Source organism: Aquila chrysaetos, chromosome 4, assembly GCF_900496995.4.
Source record: "Aquila chrysaetos chrysaetos chromosome 4, bAquChr1.4, whole genome shotgun sequence".
In the NCBI taxonomy this organism is placed as follows: domain Eukaryota; kingdom Metazoa; phylum Chordata; class Aves; order Accipitriformes; family Accipitridae; genus Aquila; species Aquila chrysaetos.
The window spans coordinates 27,329,937-27,347,621 of NC_044007.1; the positions used below are offsets into that span (position 1 = coordinate 27,329,937).

Sequence of the window (17,685 nt, forward strand, 5' to 3'; positions counted from 1 at the left end):
TATTTTAAAATAGGGAACGTGCTGGCCTTCAGAGGTTGTCCTAAGAGAGGTCCCCCCTTCGCCTTGGAGGCAAGGGTTCCCCAGCCTGAAGCTCAGTTTTTTGAGGGACTTCTAGTGGTGTTTAGGTAAACAGCTTTGTGGCTGCTTATTTTATTACTGTCTGATAATAGACCACTATTGTTTATTGCAGGTGGCTGCCCAGCAGGTGGGAAGTTAAGGAACTGTATGCATGTGTGTTAGGGCAACGGTTTCCCCTTGTTAGGCGAGGTATCCTGTGTGAGAGTGTGTGTGTGTGTTGCGTGGCAGTTAATACAGCACTTATTGCTTCCAGGAACCTCAACAGCAAAATGTTTCCTGCTCTTTGACATTGATGGAAACCAAATTTATTATTTCCATTTTGGTGTTTTCACATTTCTTAGAGAAGAAGGGCTAAGCCCGTATTATTTCAGCGCAATCTATTCTCTTGCTTTCCTCACAGAGAAAAAAATTTCAGCACTAAAAAGAAATATTTTCTATTTAAATATACATTTAATATTAAATATTCATTTAATAAATATTCAATGCATATTTATTTGCATAAATAAAACATAGACAATGGATTAAGACAAGAGAAGCGTTTTGCTCTTGTGAAAAAGAAACTTTTCAAACCATTTTTTCTCCCTCTTTTGGCTTGGTATTGCTTTATTTAACCAGTAGAATCTTTTCTCTTGAAAAGATTTTTTTTTTAATAAGAAGAAGCTACATTTCACTGAAAATGAGTGACAAAGCTGGCATTCCTGCCTATGACTGCCAATATATAAATTTTGTTTATGTGATCTTTTCCAAAATAGCCCGGCTCCCCTTTTTCTGTCACTGTGCATATATTCTTCTGCAAAGTGCTTCAGAATGCTGCAACATTAAAGGGGTTTTAGGAGTCCTGACAGTGCCAAAAGGCAAACAAGAATGCAAAAAATGTCCTTAGCATATGATTTAATTAAGGAGTACCCCAAATTCATGTACATGAAGCAGGGCTAAAATCTGTCACGTTAGACAAGGAGAAGACGTCAAAATGTATATCAGTGGAGCTTATAAACTTCTGAAAGTAGATAGCCTCTCCTTTTTAATTTGGAAGGAACTTAATACGTTTTCCTCACTACCAAAAGCAAAGGGCAGACAATAGTGTGAACAGAGAGAGAAGCAGGTAATATGTCAGCTCTTGCAGCATGTACATCACCTAGTGGACATGCTTTGCATACTAAAGGGTGGGGATCTATCCTGCTACTGCACATTTTCTGCTCCCGTTATCAAGCGCTAGTCCTGGCGCATGTTTCCCCCATATGTGAAGCTGCAAAGCGCATCGAGCAACTCTGCAGTCACCTGCCCCAGCCCTCTCGCCGAGCCCCTGAGCAAGGGCAGCATTTCTGCAACACGGGACTTTTTATGTCTTTGCTGCTTTTCTGTGCAGGGGTGAAGGCAGGATTGAGCCTGTACTCCAGCTAAACTGGGAAGGATTTTCTGAAGAAAGTATATGCAATATTAGCATGAATCCCGCAGCAGCCTCCATCCCGTTGCTGTCCTCTGTACTGCACGACCTACAAAACGTGCGCGAACAGACTGAAACGAAGTGTGGCCCGCACTAACATGTAAAATACACTTATAAAATAGAGGGGAAACGGGAAAAACATGGTTAAGGGAAAGGTTCGTAAGTTAAAGCTATCAGGGATCCAGCTTAGCATTCTGACTATTTAGTTTTATACGAACATGTACTGTGCCACTCCATCCAGATGAGTGCTGGTCAAATGAGTGCTGTAGCAGCTACACGCAGCCCTGACCCATATGCCAAGGCCCAATCCAGCTCCAACGGAAGGGAATAGCGAGATTCTCACGTGCTTCACGGGGGGTGAAACCGAGCCTTTCAGAAGTGGAAGACACTTTAATAGAGAGACATGGCTGAAAAAAACAAGTATGGACTTAAAGTCTGCACAGTTTGAGTGGAAAAGTGTTTGAGGAGTTTGAGCTCTGGATGGGAACATGTGACAATGTGTAACACTCCGAGCTGCAAGGCAGTGACAATTAGGAGGGACATACTTGTCTCTATTTTTAAACAGCAATGAGGTGAGTTGATATATAAGTTCTCTTCCAAGAATTTCAGTGCAGATGACTGCCCATAATATAATTATTCACAGTAAAGAGTAAGCCATGTTTCAGCTCTGAACATTTGATCGGTCTCTGTACAGTCAAAATATAGTCAGATTTGGACAGCCTAGCAGGATATTTCTGACTTCCATGTGCAACTATACTTTTACCAGCCTTTCTCTCACACAATGTCACACAGTGATACACAGTGTAAATCCTTCATATGTCAAATCAGACATGGCATCTACAGTCTGCAGAAAAAATCTGCAGGGTGTAAAGTTACCAAGTATTTGTGAGGTCTGCTGTGAGGCTGCATTTTTTTTTTCTTCCTGAAACGTGAATTCTTCTTTCAAAGAACATGTTTATTTTTCCTTTTTCACTAAAACATATCTACTTTCTCCAGAAAATAAATAGAGAAAAGAAAAAGGTATGGGTAAGGGAAGTTTGCAATAAGCCAGGCTTCAATCATCAGCTTTGCAATATAATGATAATACTTGATGGTTACAACCTTTTATTATGTAGGAATTGTATCAATTTATTCTCCTAGTGCATCTGAGAAAAGCGTAGTTGCCATCAAGTAGTCAGTATTTACTGCTGTCTACTACGCTTTGATATCTGGGTAGGCTTTGTCCTTACTGGGAGCAGTGGGCAACACTGTGTGATACGAGCCAGGGCTGGGGGTTTAATAGGTGATTTCTGTATTTTCCTCATTATGGAAAGAGAAGACAGAAGTCTGTAAACTTTAATCAATTTGTAGGTGGATATTAAATTGCTAATAGCTCAGACTAGAGTCTCCAGAGTTTCTAAATCTAAGATGATGTTCCTTCCCTATTTTGGAAGATAATACCTAGAAAGTCGATTGATCTTTTAGAGTGAAGGTACATGCCAAAGAGGAAGCACTGCGGGGTTTTTTTTAAAGGTGTAAACTGAGAATGGGGACTCGGTGTTCAGTCCCTGACACTTCAGCAAAACATGCTCTGGGACCATTGGCAAATCTCTTATTTATTTTTCAGCTTACACATACAACAATTGGGATGAAAGTATCACGCCACAAAGATTTTCAGGCTCAACTAAAGTTTCTAGATCTGCCATAGACAAAGGAAGCCTTGTAAAATTTGCTATTTTTAGATTATTTGAAAATATTTGAAAATACTTTGTTAAAGGTTCTCCCATAATTTTGGCCTTGAAATAGGCCTCTGTAAAACAGATAGCTTTTAAATGAGAAATCAATGCCAGACTTGTGGCTTCTCACCATTTTTGTAAATTGAAATCACAGTAGATCAAAACATGTCCTGATTTATGCTCTGTTGAGCTGAATTTACTTCAAGGTAAATTTGACCCCTTATTACTGTATGCCAACCAGTTCATTAAAGCTCCATGACCCTAAATATCTGCAGAAAAGGTAGATTTATCCAGATCATAAAACATATTTTAAACATTTTTTCAAAATCAACCAAATTTTCAAAGCCAGCCACAGAGGCTGGTACATATTCCTATAAATATGCTTATAAATAAATATATATATAATTGCCCCCCCCCCCCCCCCCCCCATTCTGGACATGTGTACGTGCTTACGATAAACACCCGGAAAGCTATATTGCATTCAGTGGGTCTATTTATGTGCTTAAAATTAGGCATTTGTAAATTTGCAAGATCAGGCCTATAGTGTATGTACGTGTGTGTGCATGTGTGCACATGTATGTACAGGAATAAAGAACGCAGCTTGATTAGAAGTTCTATTCTATGCTCACTCTTTTACTTAACCTCTGACATTTGAAAAAATGAAGCTAAATGTCCAGGCAGTTCTGACAGTTCCAATCTATTATCTGCAACCTGAAAAAACGCACACTTTTTTACTCAATATATGAAGTTGATGCGTGGTTTGGTTGTTTGTGTTTTTTTTTTTTTTTTTTTTTTTGTGGAGATGCCTTCTTTATATAGTGTCAACACGACAGCAGAAGTACTGGTTTGCTGTAGGTTGTATGAGTGACAATAATATTCTCTGCGAAACGTAGAAGGGACTAACTGATGAATCGGAAAATATATGGATGTCTACCGAAACGATTATGTAACGAAACACGAAGTCAAACGGTGGCATGCTTCTATTAATTGTAGATGATAGTAATTAATTTTCACTGCAGTTGCGATCGTGTCGCTGCTTTCAGAAGAATCCAGAATCCCCTTCCAGGAAAGTGTGAAATTGCATCTGGGTTCTGCAAGCCATGAAAGACTATAAATTTCTTTAAAAAAAGAGAGGGAGGCCTTCCTCGATACTGTACTTTAGAAAGAGGGAAAAACAAAGGGAAAAAGAAAATGATAATTGTTTTCTCTAAGGCTATTATCTAATGCAAAAGCAAACAGTCTGACTGGAAATCAGCTAACAGAAGGGGATTAGAGAGTAGATCTGAGAGTGGCTTGATTTCTAGCACTGCTGTCTCTTCACACAGTGATGAGACACAGGCAGAGCAGCCAGGAGCTCTCCAGATGGCTAGAGAAAGTGTTTGTCTTGGGTTACTGCAGGGCAGTCTGGACTCTTAAAGCCGGGGAGGCATCATTAGGGAGCAAGTTAGATGTCCACCCAGTAAAAGCGAGCGAAAGAAAGAAAGAGTAGGCAGGCTGCCCGAGAGGGACCGCGCTCGCCTATTGTTAACATATACTTGACCCCCACTAACCTCCTCACGACACAGATGTCTCCTACCTCTATCACCTCCCACTGCTTTAAGCCCTCCCCCCCTGCACCTGGGTAGCGGGGCCGGGCCGGCTGCCGGCAGTATGCTGCCTGCCTCGCGAGGTGCCTGCTAGCGGGGGAGCCGGGCGGAGCGGAGCGGCGCGGAGAGCAGAGCGGCGCAGCCTCGGGCGGCCGGCTCGGCTCGGCTCGGCGCGGCGCGGCACGGCACCGGCACCGGCGCGGCTCGGCTTCGCCGGGGGCAGAGCTATGCGTCGGCTGCCCGGGGACACGCAGAGACCCCGCCACTGACAGCGGCCGCTCCCTGCGCTCCACATCACGTTTGTTTGCGGCGGCGGCAGCAGCAAGGAGAAGGACCGGGGCATTAACTATCTCGACTTGGAGACTTTGCTTTATTTTTGGTTCTTGTCCTTTCCCGTGGAACCAGTAGTCTCTCTCGAGCTGATCCTCCTTTAAAAAAAAAAAAAGAGCGAGAGAGAGGAGGGGGGGGGGAAGAGCAGCTGGAGTTTCTCCTCAGCTCGTTTTGACTTTTGTGGACGTGGATCATCTGGACTGGGAAGGGAAGCCGCGCTGCGCTGCTCTCCCCTTTCCCACCCCCTCGCCCCTCCAGCAGCCTGGGCTGCCGGCTCTCCCCCGAGCAGGACGGGAACTTTTATTTGCAGCTCGCAGCCCGTGGCGAATGGTGGGAATCTCCGGTCCTTTGCAGTGTGAGTACGGGGCGCGGGCAGGGCAGGGCGCGCTGGGGCGGGGGGAGCCCGAGCCCCTTTTTTCTTCCCCTTTCTCCTTTCCCGTAGGGCTCTCCTGGCTCGGAGGGCTCCTGTGGCTGTAACTAACCCAGGCGGACCGGGGCTGCCGCTGTGCCCGGGCGAGGTTAGCACTGCATGCATGCAGCTCTTGCACCCGCTGTCCCCGGCTCGCAAACTCGCACCCCGGATATTTCTCAAGAGCCCAGAAAGCAAACGACCCAGTTTTGCAGAAAATAGCCCTCCCAAGCACACGGTCTTCCATAGCGTTGCGTTTCTGTCTCGATTTAGGACTTGCTTTTTTTTTTTTTTCCCTCTCCTTTCCTGCCTCCCCTCTTTCCAGATCACAGCTAGCCAATGTGAGTCGGAGCGTCTGAAATATTTCTGGTGGGGTTTTGGTTTGGTTTGTTTCATTACGATCATCGGATTATGTAGCACTGGCAACATCACTTCAGGCTGTTTTGCAAGAAATATTTCAGGCGGTGCACGTCGTCTTTAGCTGCACCGCGATCTTGCGAGTATCTCGTTTCCTAAAACGATAGGGCAACGTTAGGGATTGCATTTCCAAAAGTGCAGTACAACGTACTTGTGTCAGCTCGTCTAGCTGAGCTGAATGGTTTGATTCCATAAATTCGTAACAGACCATCGAGAAGGGGGACTGGAAGGATGAAGACCATACTCCCAGCCATTTAGACGAGCCTTTGACTTTGGGCGAGTTCGAGTCCTTTTGTTAGCGCCAAAGTTGCAAGATTGGGCTAAAATTGAGTTTAGGGTAGGGAAGGACTCGCTACCCTAGCAGGGGCACCCGCCACTCCATTTCACGGTAATTTACAGAGAAATTTCTGTGTTGTTCCTGGACTCTGCTCTCCTAAATGGTAGAGAGAAACTGAAAGTAACTAATCGGTCGCAGCTCCCAAATCCCTCTCGCTCCAGCCAGGAGCTAAGACGTTACCTCCTTCAGTTCACTGAGAAGTTTAAAAGAGGGAGGGCGAGCGAAGGTGAGAGGCGCCGAGGCAGCCTCCCCCGCCTGCCCCCCCAAGTTGCAGCCCGGCGCGGCGGGACCGCCCTGCCCGGCCGCAGCCGGGAGCTCCCCGCCACCGCCGCGGCGGGGAACGGCCGCCTCGCAGCCGCTCGGGTTTCTCTGGTAGAGCAGCCCCAGATCTCCAGGTCCGCAGCAGGCTCTGCCAGTCACCCCCTCCTGCCGCTTGCCTTGCCCCAAGTCACGGCACGGCAAGGACCCGTCTCCCGCAAGCCTCCCGGTCGGGCCGCCCTGAGGCCGGCAGCTCCTGCCTGCAGAGCGCTCCGACGCGGACTGTGACCCGCTGAGCCCGCGATAGCCCGTCTTCCCTGAAGAGCTGCTCAAGTTTTCCATTGCTAAGCACAGCAGGGCTGGAAGCGCCTGCCTCTGCTCTGGCGGTACGTCTCCAAGGTGCGCTTGCATGGCGCGTTGTGCACAGCTGCGCGCTTGCCTTTGCAGGCAAAGCGGGACGCCGGTGACAGGCATGGCATAGCAGGGGCTGGGCAAAGATAGGTATGTACCTCTTAAAAGCAGTCTGCGGGAGCTGCCGTGCTGTCCGTGGGGACGCAGCAAGTGCCAAGCGTTTGGCTATAGGCTTAGATAGCCCTGACTAACTCAAAGGATGGGTTCTGAGTCGTGGTATGCACAGCCAAGCCTTTGCTCCGGCGAACATTCGTGTGCTTAATGTAACGCTGACCCCTTTAACTTTTAACATCGCTTCCCCTAATTAATCTGTTCAGGCCCCAGACTTAAATGGCTGTCCACAGCTGCTGCAAATTGATTTATCCCCTGATGGTGGTCCGAGTTGCTGACCAAAGCAGGATTCCCCCCCCCCCCCCCCCCCCCCCCCGTTTTTGGTCTACTAATCTGTTTTGACTTATTTCCTACTTACAGTAATGCTTGCATGCTTTTTGAAGGACTTGGAAAATACTTTCTTTTGACATGTAGCTAGAAACATAATTATTGTATTTGTAAACACAGTATGTTAGGGCTAAGGGTGAATATAATTTATTTAATTATACCCTTGTAGCTTTACATTTCCTTCTGTATTTCTGCATCCTGACAGATGCAATGGAAAGTTTAAATAAGCAACTTTGTTAAGTGTAGTTTGAGGCAAGACGTGAAAGACATTTTTAGATTTTAATTCTATTGTCCAGGTTTTCTCTTCTGCTTTTCTTTTAACGGTTTAGTGAATCTGGATAGCCGAGAGGATTGAAACTGGTTTCTAATGGTTGTTAAAGCTGATGCTTGACCTTTCCACGGGAAGTCTGAAAACCCCATTCAGTTTATTCTGGGCTGATTTCCTTAGGAAATCCAATATGATCAGGGAATTTCCTTCAGCTTGGCTGAATGTTAAAAAAGTTAGTCTATCTTGTTTGTACGTTCTGGTTTTAGCACTAGGTGTTTCTGCGGCTCCCCATCAATAGAAGAAGTACTAGGAAAAAAGATCTGAATATGGCTTATTCATAACTGTACAGTCTATGAAAACATGAAGTTGGCAAAGGCTTTGTTAGGTGTGAGATGCACTGCAGACTTGCTGTGAAGGTTTGTAATTAGGAAGTTACACTTCATTTGATAATTGATAACTTTTCTAAGGTCAGTTTTCTCATCTCTGAACCTTCAATGTAAATTGCTACTACTTTCAATTCATGAGTCATTTTTCTTTGCTGTCATGGGCAGCGCAACCACGCATCAGCGCAAGAAAGCTCCAAACCCCATCAAAAACCCAACCCACCCTTAAATCCGTTCATGCCTCTGGCAAGCTGAAGCCAGGCGAGGCTCTTGTACAGGAGATGATGGCAGGACTTCTTCCTTTGGCCCTGCGTTTGCAGGAGAGTGAGCGGCTGGGTTCCCGAGCCGTGAGCATGCTGTAGGAGACAAGAACCATTCTGTTTGTAATGGAATGCAGACAGCAGTGTTAGGTCACTGCTTCCTGGCAACTGCTGTACAAGTTGTTTTTCTTCAAAGGCTTTGAGCTTTTAAATAGTTTCCAAAATCTTTTTAAGTAAAACATTGCCTTCTACCATTTTTGACCACCTTAACGTTAACTCGTTTCGTGCCTAAATAATGGACCAGTAAAACATCACACGGTGTCTCTCATCTGTATATGCTTAACACTATGTATGCCTGCGCGCACATGGAGTTTTATACTGGAAGTATTGTTTATAGAATAAAGGGGAGAAAAATAGCTCCACCTGGAGTGCTGGTCAGTGGCTAGTCAGTTCAGGACATTCTTCCCTGTCAAATCCTGTTTCTCACTTCTCTGAAATGAACTTCAGACGACAGGCGTTGAATGCGAAGCTCGCTTCACTGAGGTACTGTGCAGACTGCAAACTCCTCGTTGCCAGACACTTTGGGTGAAATAGGCATCTGCAGTATTTGCATTGGGGGTGATGGGAGAAAGGGCTTGCAATTGTCATTTTCATCTTTCAAATCCACTTGCCACAGTTCATTACTGTTAAATCTTTAGCTAATTGAATAAGGATATTAGTATGTTGGCTATTGCAGGAGCTTCAGATTTTTTTTTGGGGGGGGGAGAAGATCTTGTTCTTTGTTTTCTTTGTAGAAACTTAAGTTGTCATGCAGAGATCAAAAAGCCTTATCAGCTGAAATAAAACGTGAATTTGGTGTTGTGAAGGGGTTATTTCTCATGGCTTGGCTAAAGAAATGTAAAAAGAAAATTATTTAATCTGAATACTTTAAAAAAACTTTGATCCATGTAGTTAGTAGCAGCCTGCTCTTTTTCATACAGCCTTTAATAGCAACCTATAATATTTATAAAAGTTTGAACTGACACTGAATTTAGCGTAAGTAGTGAGAGTGTAAATTCTTAAAACATTGGCTTCTAGATTACATTTTCACATTCTTTCATGTGAAAGAGCTAAAGGAGTTAGTTTAAAACCTGAACTTTTAAAGGGTCTCGGTTTTCCGCATAGATGTTCCTTTTCAAAGAACTGCTTTAAAATCAGAGTTATGCTGTTCTTATTTACTATAAACTTGATTAGTTTAATATATGGTAGCATAAATACGTCAGGAAGTGGCATACTGTGTGGGTTTGTGGATAAAGAAAAATGATCAGCAGATGTAAAATCAAAGTAAAAAAATCCTGCCCTTTAAAAGGCTTTTTTTTCCCCCCAAAATATTTTCATCTGAAAGACAATGACTTCCATCTTCATTTTTTTTCTTTTCTGCCATCGATATCGAAGTTTCCAAATAACGTTTAGAGAACAGTGGACATTTTATTAAAGTAAACATTAGTTCAGTATAATGGAGGTAATTGTAAGTGATAAGAGCAGAGCAGGTTATCTGTGTGTTGTTTAAACAGAAGGAGCTATTTTGCACCATTTCCAGTAGCCATCTGTAGAGGAGAAGGGTTTGCACCTGTCTGTCCACACTAATTATAGATTAGGTCCAAAGAAATGAAATTCGAGTAGGCTTTCTCTTAATGAAAACCATAGTGATTTTATTGTAAAAGTGTTTTGTGTACAGACGGTGATGGTTGGGCTGTAGTAAAATAAATTGCTGTATGGCTGTCATGTACTTGTAGCTGTAAAGCAGGATACTACTGCATTAACAAAGGTGCTGAATAAAAAATGCAGTGCTCCATTTAAGTCCTAGGCTTCAGTGGTGGCTTTAGCTAGGTTTAGTCAAAAAGGTTCACTGTAAGCACAGTCTTCCAGGGGTATGTTTCAAGGTAGACTTCTCAGTTACCATCACTTTCATGTCAATGTACTGGCATATAGGTGGTCCTTTGGCTGAAATATGAGGTAGAAATGGTTTCAGGTTAAACATGTACACACATACATGTGGAGTGTGTCAGAAATACTTTCCTCTGGTTTAACATTGTATTAGTAAAATAATGTGGAAAGAGTGAGAAATGCATTCTGCAGTAAAAGGTCACATGAATTTCTGCCACATCTGTTTATAGTAATTACGAACATAATTAACATAAGAATTACAAGTGAAGTAATGACAAGCTGAGCTATGAGATATTATGCCATAATGGTCATATGTTGGAATTCTCACATTATAGCACACTAGAATTCACATATTCAATACAAGAAAGAAAATGTTAGATTTTTATCTATTTTAATGCTTCAGAACTTATCTGCCTGGGGCAGATGGACTTTACGCTTTATAGGAAGGTAACCCATTATTAAGAGAGAGTCAGTTGAAATTAAGATTTCTAGCCTGCAGCTTGGACTTTGAGACAGCTGTGCTTATGGAACGCCACTTCTGTTACACATTTGTAGTCTGATTGTATTTATTTTATTAGCACACATTGCTTTATTTTTAAATGTGAGTGTTTTAGCAGCAAACTGTTTACATTAGAAAGGATCCTGGATTGGTTTTTCTTTAGAGACTTGTGATTTGACTAGTAAAACTGCCTGTCGGAATGGCCAACATAGATATAAGACGCACATGGTGGCCCTGCAAGATGAGAATCTGATGGATCCTAAATTAGTTCATGGCATGATATATATGTATTTCAAGGAAAAAATCTGTAACAAAAATCCCTAAAAAGAGCAATCTTTCATTTGTACATAGTATTTTGAAAGAACATATGCAGAGAGGAAGCTCTGTGGTACCTTGCAGGTTGAATTAATTAAAGTCACTTTTCTTTAGAAATGCATAGAACATACCGTTAAGTTTAGGGGCTAAGGTTTCAAATGAGTTGACTAACTTTTGTAATATGACCTGTCTGATTACCTCTAAATACGGTTGTCACACAACTGACAACTGGAGGAAGTTGAGGGAGAAGTGGCCCTTCTTCAGGGTAAAAATACTGGCTGAGGAATGCACAGTAAATTTGAGATGTGAAAATCAGTTTGCCTTTAATGAAAAATCAATGTCCTGTTTTTGTGATAGGAAAATTTGCCAAAATGCTGTTTTTCCAAGGCTAAACATATAGAGTGGTTTATGAAAAATAAAAAAAAAATTACCGTGTGCTATGTCTCAGTGATACCAAGAGGTTTTCACATTATTGGATTAGTGAAGGATTTGTGACAGACCCCTTTTTATCTGACATTCATTGCGGTGACATGATTTTCACACACACGCCCTTCCCCCATCTAGGTTCTGGTTTTCACTTTGTATTATGTGTCAAATTCCCTTTATTTCTTTTCTTGTGGAAAAAACCTGCTATCTTGGACGAGTGCTTTTTGGAAGGAGTTCTGCACTGAACAATGACTGTCTTGCTCCAGCGTGCTGTCATTGTCCTCCTCCCAGCCTTCACGGTGCTCCTCCGCAGACGTGTAATGGAAACGCGTTTCCTTAACAAATAAGTGTTGATTCCTAGGGAGAAACATTTTTTAAAACTTTAAAACCTGACCGCGTGGAGTTCGCTTGGCAGCCTGGTGCTGGTGCAGCCATTCTCCTGGCTGGCTGTGCTTGTGGCAGGCAGGCATGCCGGGCTGCTTTGCTGCCTCCCCTCCCCGTACCTCGTGATAACCCAGTCCTCTTCGATGACTCCCGTCAAAATAAACCCTCCGTTTTCTCAAAACGTGAACCGTTAAGTGTAGGGACCTACTCCGGTTTATCGTTCATCCTCTGAACGATGCCACTGCTCGTAGCAGCAGCGTTGTGTTCAGGCTCTTCTGCCACGGGCAAGGCCGAGAGGGTCGGGTCGGGCCGGGACTTGGCCAAACCGGGAGCGGGCACGTCCCGCCACCGCGCTGGGCCAGGAGCCGTCGTGCTCCGTGCAGGACGTAGGTGTGCTCTGCGGAAATGGAGGTGAGCTCAGGTGAGGGAGCGCAGGGGAGCCAGCGCTGCGCTTCGCCGCGCTCCGCTGCGCTCCCTTGGGTGTCTGGCAGGGTCCTAGTCCCGGGCAGGTTTCGGGGCAGCTTCCAGGGACAGAGCCGGCCCGGACGCCTGCCTGGGGTCGGGCGGCCAGGAGGCAGACCGGGGCGCCCGGGGAGCCGCCGCCCTCTCACCCGGTGGGCGGCGCGGAGGTGGCGCCTCTCCTCATGCCGGGCGCGGCCTCCCCCGGGACCCCGGGCCGCGCCGTGCCGCCCCGGCCCCAGCCCCAGCCCCGCTCCCACCGTGCATCCTCCGGCCTCTCTCTGGGCCGCGCTGATACCGTAATCGCCCCGATGCACGCCGCCGTCCCGCTCCCCCCGCGCCGGCAGGGCCACGGAGGCGCGATGTGCCGTCCGTGCGCCGCAGATAAGCTGCGAGGCGTGTAAGGCGCACAAAGCCCGGGCCGCGCCGGCGCCTCCCTCCCTCCCTCCGCCGGAAGGTAATCTCCACCCGCGGTTCGGGGAGAGGCGGGCGGGGGGGACACCCCTCGCCGCCCCTCGCCGCCCCTCGCCGCCCGGCTCCCTCGGCGCTGCACAAGTCGATAGGAGCGGGGAGAAGTGAAGATGTAACCTCTTATCTCCCCCCCCCCTCCCCGCAGCGGGCGGGGGATTTACGGGCAGAGATTAGCCGGCAGGGAGAAGGGATGTGCCTTTTGTTGTGCGTGGGGCGGCCGCGGCCTGGGCGCTGCCTCCCCCCGCCCCCGGGCCGCGCTGAGGGGAGCGGGGAGGGGGTCGCCCGCCGGGCTGGCCGGGGGAGGGAGGAGGTAGCCGTAGAACAATAGGTTACCGAGGGACCCCACTTGAAATGCAGTCGCGGCGGGAGGAGAGCGGCTGGTCTGGGCGTTTCACGGGACGGGGACGGGGACGGGCAGGACCGGCGCGGCGGGGGAGAGCCCCCGGCCCCGGGCGGGAGCGGGGTGGCGGCTGGGGCCAAGGCGAACGGCGGCGCCGGCGGGCCGGCTTGCCTTCCCGCGAGCGCGGCTCTCCCGTGAGGGGTGCTGACAGCAGCGGGCTGTCACGCCCGGGCGTGCCGGCACCCACCCGGTCGGTGTCGGGGCGGCTTCGGTGGAGGCTCCCGGCTTCCCAAATCGCCGCAGAGGATGGCAGCAGGTTTTAGGAAAAGTGGCCTCTTGTCCCTTTTTTTTTTTTTTTTTTCTTGTGGGCTTTTTTGTTGTTGTTTTTGACTTTTGATGGTGATTTTTCAGTCCTCGCCAGATTTAAGGTGACTTGCACGCTAGGTGTGTGCACGCACGCTGCTTTAGCAAACGGCTTTATCAGCGATCATATCTTCAAGCAACATTAAACAATTACCTTTAAAATATATTTAAAAGTTTAAAATATTTATATTGCCGTTTCACTTTGTCAAGTGTTTGCGCAGATAGATATATAGATATGATTCGGTAACTAAAAGCCTAATTAAAATTTGTTTAAAGCCAGGGGGGCATGTATTCTTGTTGACAGCAGCGGATCGATAGGGTAAGACAATAGAGCCCCATTATTTTACTTCCATTGACTGAACATATTGACATTTCAGGTTTGCGATTGCCTCAGTGAGCATGATGAAACACTGAAATTCACGAACCAACTGTCTGGAGTGGCACATATATTACTGTATGTCATCTCTGCCTTCAGGTTACCTTATCACTGAAGCAGAATGGTAATGGATGGCAGCAGAGTACTTCAGAGGGGTTAGGGCTCTATCAGTTAAGAAGCTGACACATAGCAGGTTTCAGGAGTATCTTTAATTACACCTAGAATTATGTACAAGGGAAGATGGTCCTTGTTACCTGCTGCTGTGCTTCAGAGTTTACAGGCTCAGAAGCAGACAGGATAACAAGGTACTTATGTTTCATATTTTATATACATGACTTGATACCTAAACTTTTGCAGGAGCACAAGGACTTCTGATTCTGCTGTTTGCGTGCTCGCCATGTTTGCCAATGGCAGCATCTCAACCCAGTCTTGATGCTCAAGTTCCAGAGCACCTGCTAGACCTTCCTCCCAGTCTTGAAATTGCAAAGGAAACAAAGAACAACTTTAAAATAAATATGTGCACTTTGAGTTTCCCCCACCCAACATGCTCTGTTAACAATGCTTAGAGAATTCAATGCAGTGAGACTATAGCAGAATGATAAATATACACATTTTTCCCTTAGTATAAGCACTGTAAGAAGAAATGTCTGCGCAATATGTCCATGTGTATGCATAATTGTATATATTAATTTATATGATTGCATATATAAAGAAGACCGGTGGCCCCAGAACATACAATGTGTCTTACTATTTCAAAGGCTTTCAGATCTTCTTTAAAATCTAGCTGACTGTAGAATGAAACCCAACAGGGTTAGGCAGAGATAGAGACTGAAATTAATTTAAAGCAGACAAAGAGCTAATATGAAAGAGCCACTAGTGATTTAACTCATTTTTAAAAGTAAGTGTAATGAAAATATAAAATGTATTCTGAGTGTGCCATCTACTCAGCAATTGTTGCCATCAAGTGGACTGCTGATGCCCTTTAAGATGGTAAAAAGAAAACTAGTCCTTTATACCATTTTCATGAAAATGTTAGGTTTCTGTTTGATCAGCAGGTGCTGTTGAGATGAAAGCCATGTGTAAATTTTCAGAAGGCCAAAAGTGTCAATTCAGAAAAGGAAAGTGATAAGAGAAAATGCAATCAGTTTTCCTGTTTTCAATTTGTGCAGGATTTGAAGAGCTGTTTTGTTAAACTGCTACATCTGCTCCAATATGAATATTGAACTACTTCCACTAAAAATAACACCCTATAATTTGGAAGCCATTGCAATCTTTTGTTAATGCAAGTGGGTTATTTAAAAAAAAATCTATTCTGAAAAATCTCCTGCCTAATGTGCATTTTTGTTTATCGGCACTTTTATCTTCAGCAGATAAAATGGCATTATGCAATTAGGACCATATCTATTTGGACTGTAAAAATGGCACTGGATAGCTGAATGTCACTATATTGGTAAAAGGATTTAACTCATACGTTTAAAATAATTTTATTAATAAACTATGATTGTATCTTAAAATGATGAGTGACTGCTTCCCCATTGCAACAGTACAGCCTTACCTAGTACTGAGGACCTTGTGCAAAGTAGAGGACGTTCAGAGTATGATAGAACGTTCTTTGGCTTGTTTCATTCCTGCTATACCTGCAAATCTTAAGTTTAGGCTCATCAAGGCCATTTTAGTTAGTGGGGCTTTTGGAGTAACTTTTTCCATGGTAAATGAAATGATTAAATCAGTCTTGAATGCATATACACAAAATACTTGCTGCTGTGGTGCTGCTAATCCAAGTGAGTTTTATGAACCTGGAAAGCACAGCATTGGCAGAGCATAAATTTTCTATCAGAGGCATCTCCAGAGAAAATAACATTGCTTTTTAATTAAAAAAAAATAATGAAAAGGGTCTGTGTTTGTTAATTTTATAAATAAGGATCTAAATGAAGAAGTGATAGTTCACTGTTAGATCTATAGACCCCTGTGTACATAACATGAGTAAACACGTGCAGAATAAAATGAGAGCTTTTACTTCTTTATTTCAACATAGAAAATTACCTGGTTTTAATATTAGAATGGGTTTTAGCTGTTGGATTCTAATCTAGTAGTCAGGAACTCAGTTTTTTGGCGGGTGTCTGTATGGGAAAGGGCCTTGCTGATGCTTCTGTTTGGTTTTGCAATTGGATTTGTAAGCTTTTGACCTTGGGGGATTTTCCTCAGTGATCTACAGATCAGAAATAATTAAAATTCAATAAACTGAAATTTAAATATAGAACGGATTTTGTGCGAGATCCGTGCTTGTGGTAGGTTGTCTAGAAGTCTGTGGCATGTCTACTTTATAGTTTGTATTCCCAAACATAACTGTGTGCACACATGTGCATAAATTTATGTTGAATGACAGAGGGATGATTATTTATACAGATTTTATCCAAAACTCTGTGCACTCCTGAAACATAACAAAAAGCCTCCCTCCCCAGAAGAGTGTTTACATCCCGTGACAGTCACTAGATTCAAATCTTCTAAACATGAAAGTTGTTTCCTTTCCTCCAAACCTTCTTTTCCCCAACAAAGCTAACCCTGTTAAACCTCACCTTCTGTGGGACGTATACATAGTTATAGACATATGTACGAGAAGTAAATATTACAAAAAACATGGCCGATCGGGGCAAAGTGTCTGTAGCCTGAAATAGCTTGTGATATCTGCCAACAGCAGAAGCCGCGCTGAGAAGGCCCTACCTCGGCTGACCCGGGGATGCAAGAGCCTTGAGGAGCCTCGCGTTAGTGCTTGGCGCCTACGTGGAGCGTTCTGCTCGCGAATGTTACAGAGCAAATGCTCTGCCGTAGCGTGTTAGTGGAAATACCGTCTACCTGAAGAGTTTTTAAACCAAGGGGCTTTTTGCTTCGGTCATGGCATTTTTTGGTACTTTTCAAAGGGGTTGGGGTGGAGTCCAATGCCAAAAGAAAGATTATAGCTGGATGCGGGGTATCCAGATTTTCTTATCTAAGTTTTCTGAACACATTCATGGGAGTGCTCTGTTTTTCTTATTCTTTGCCAAAAATGCTGCATGCAGTTTTGCTGTTCCTATTGAATAGTTGCCATATTTAACTCCAGTGGTTGTGAATGGAAATGTGAATATGGAAAGAAATCCTTTTATGCTCCCTCTCATTTTCTGTAACACGTTTTGGGATGCCTGGAAAGGAAGGGCATCCTAGATATTCCAAATATTTCTGAATACACACAAAGAATTTAAAAGAAGTTCAGCAACTTGGTTTTGTTTATATGTAGTTTTTGGGCATGTGTGATACGGTGACTTATGTAAGTGGTACCTTTCTTTACTCAGTATTATTTATTGTATTTAGTCATCATAAAAGTACAGTTGTGTTGTACAGAACTGTACAGCAGCAGTATTCCTGAATGATCCCATATTGCAACATAATGATATGGGTTCTTCATGGGATAGTTCATGGTTTCTTCAGTCATTTCAAGAAGGCATTTGATTCATTGCCACTTTTGTGTCCATCAAGACAGGTGGACTATGGTGCTTGTAACAGAAGTAAATATCCAAAGTTCATGGAGGATAATAGCTTCTTTTGGAAATGAGGTTGGCCTCTGGAAAGACAGAAGACTCCACCTAGTGGAGTGGAATTAATCTGCACACAGTGGCAGGCTATGGCATATAGTAAAACAGATATTATTTATGAAAAGCCAGGTTGATGCAGTGAGTAAAAACCAGGAGTCTTGACAAGCATCTGGGGAGATGGTTGCATGACCATCACAAATTGTACAAGACTCTAGTTACTTCTGTA

General features: G+C 44.5%; 1 protein-coding gene and 2 long non-coding RNA genes across 11 annotated transcripts in view; 1 reads left to right on the forward strand and 2 right to left on the reverse strand.

Moving 5' to 3' along the window:
- The first annotated feature begins 3,883 nt into the window (after window positions 1-3,883).
- The window catches only part of RUNX1T1 (RUNX1 partner transcriptional co-repressor 1), a 117,818-nt gene continuing 104,016 nt past the window's right edge, over window positions 3,884-17,685 (forward strand). For 2 of the 9 annotated variants that reach the window (XM_041122939.1, XM_030011642.2), the window contains exon 1: window positions 3,884-5,508. Coding sequence is in view for 1 of the 9 variants with exons in the window: in XM_030011648.2 (XP_029867508.1) it covers window positions 5,481-5,508 (28 nt within the window). In the remaining 8 variants the exon portion in view is untranslated. The other 7 variants (XM_030011648.2, XM_030011647.2, XM_030011652.2 and 4 more) reach the window with 7 other exon arrangements.
- LOC121233233 lies at window positions 5,864-6,298 on the reverse strand. Its single transcript, XR_005932164.1, has 2 exons — window positions 6,188-6,298; window positions 5,864-6,074 (listed from the first exon to the last, which is right to left on the reverse strand). It is a non-coding gene; the product is annotated as an uncharacterized LOC121233233 (long non-coding RNA).
- Window positions 9,705-12,710, reverse strand: LOC115340285. The gene is made up of 3 exons (XR_003923003.2): window positions 12,093-12,710; window positions 11,506-11,857; window positions 9,705-10,317 (listed from the first exon to the last, which is right to left on the reverse strand). It is a non-coding gene; the product is annotated as an uncharacterized LOC115340285 (long non-coding RNA).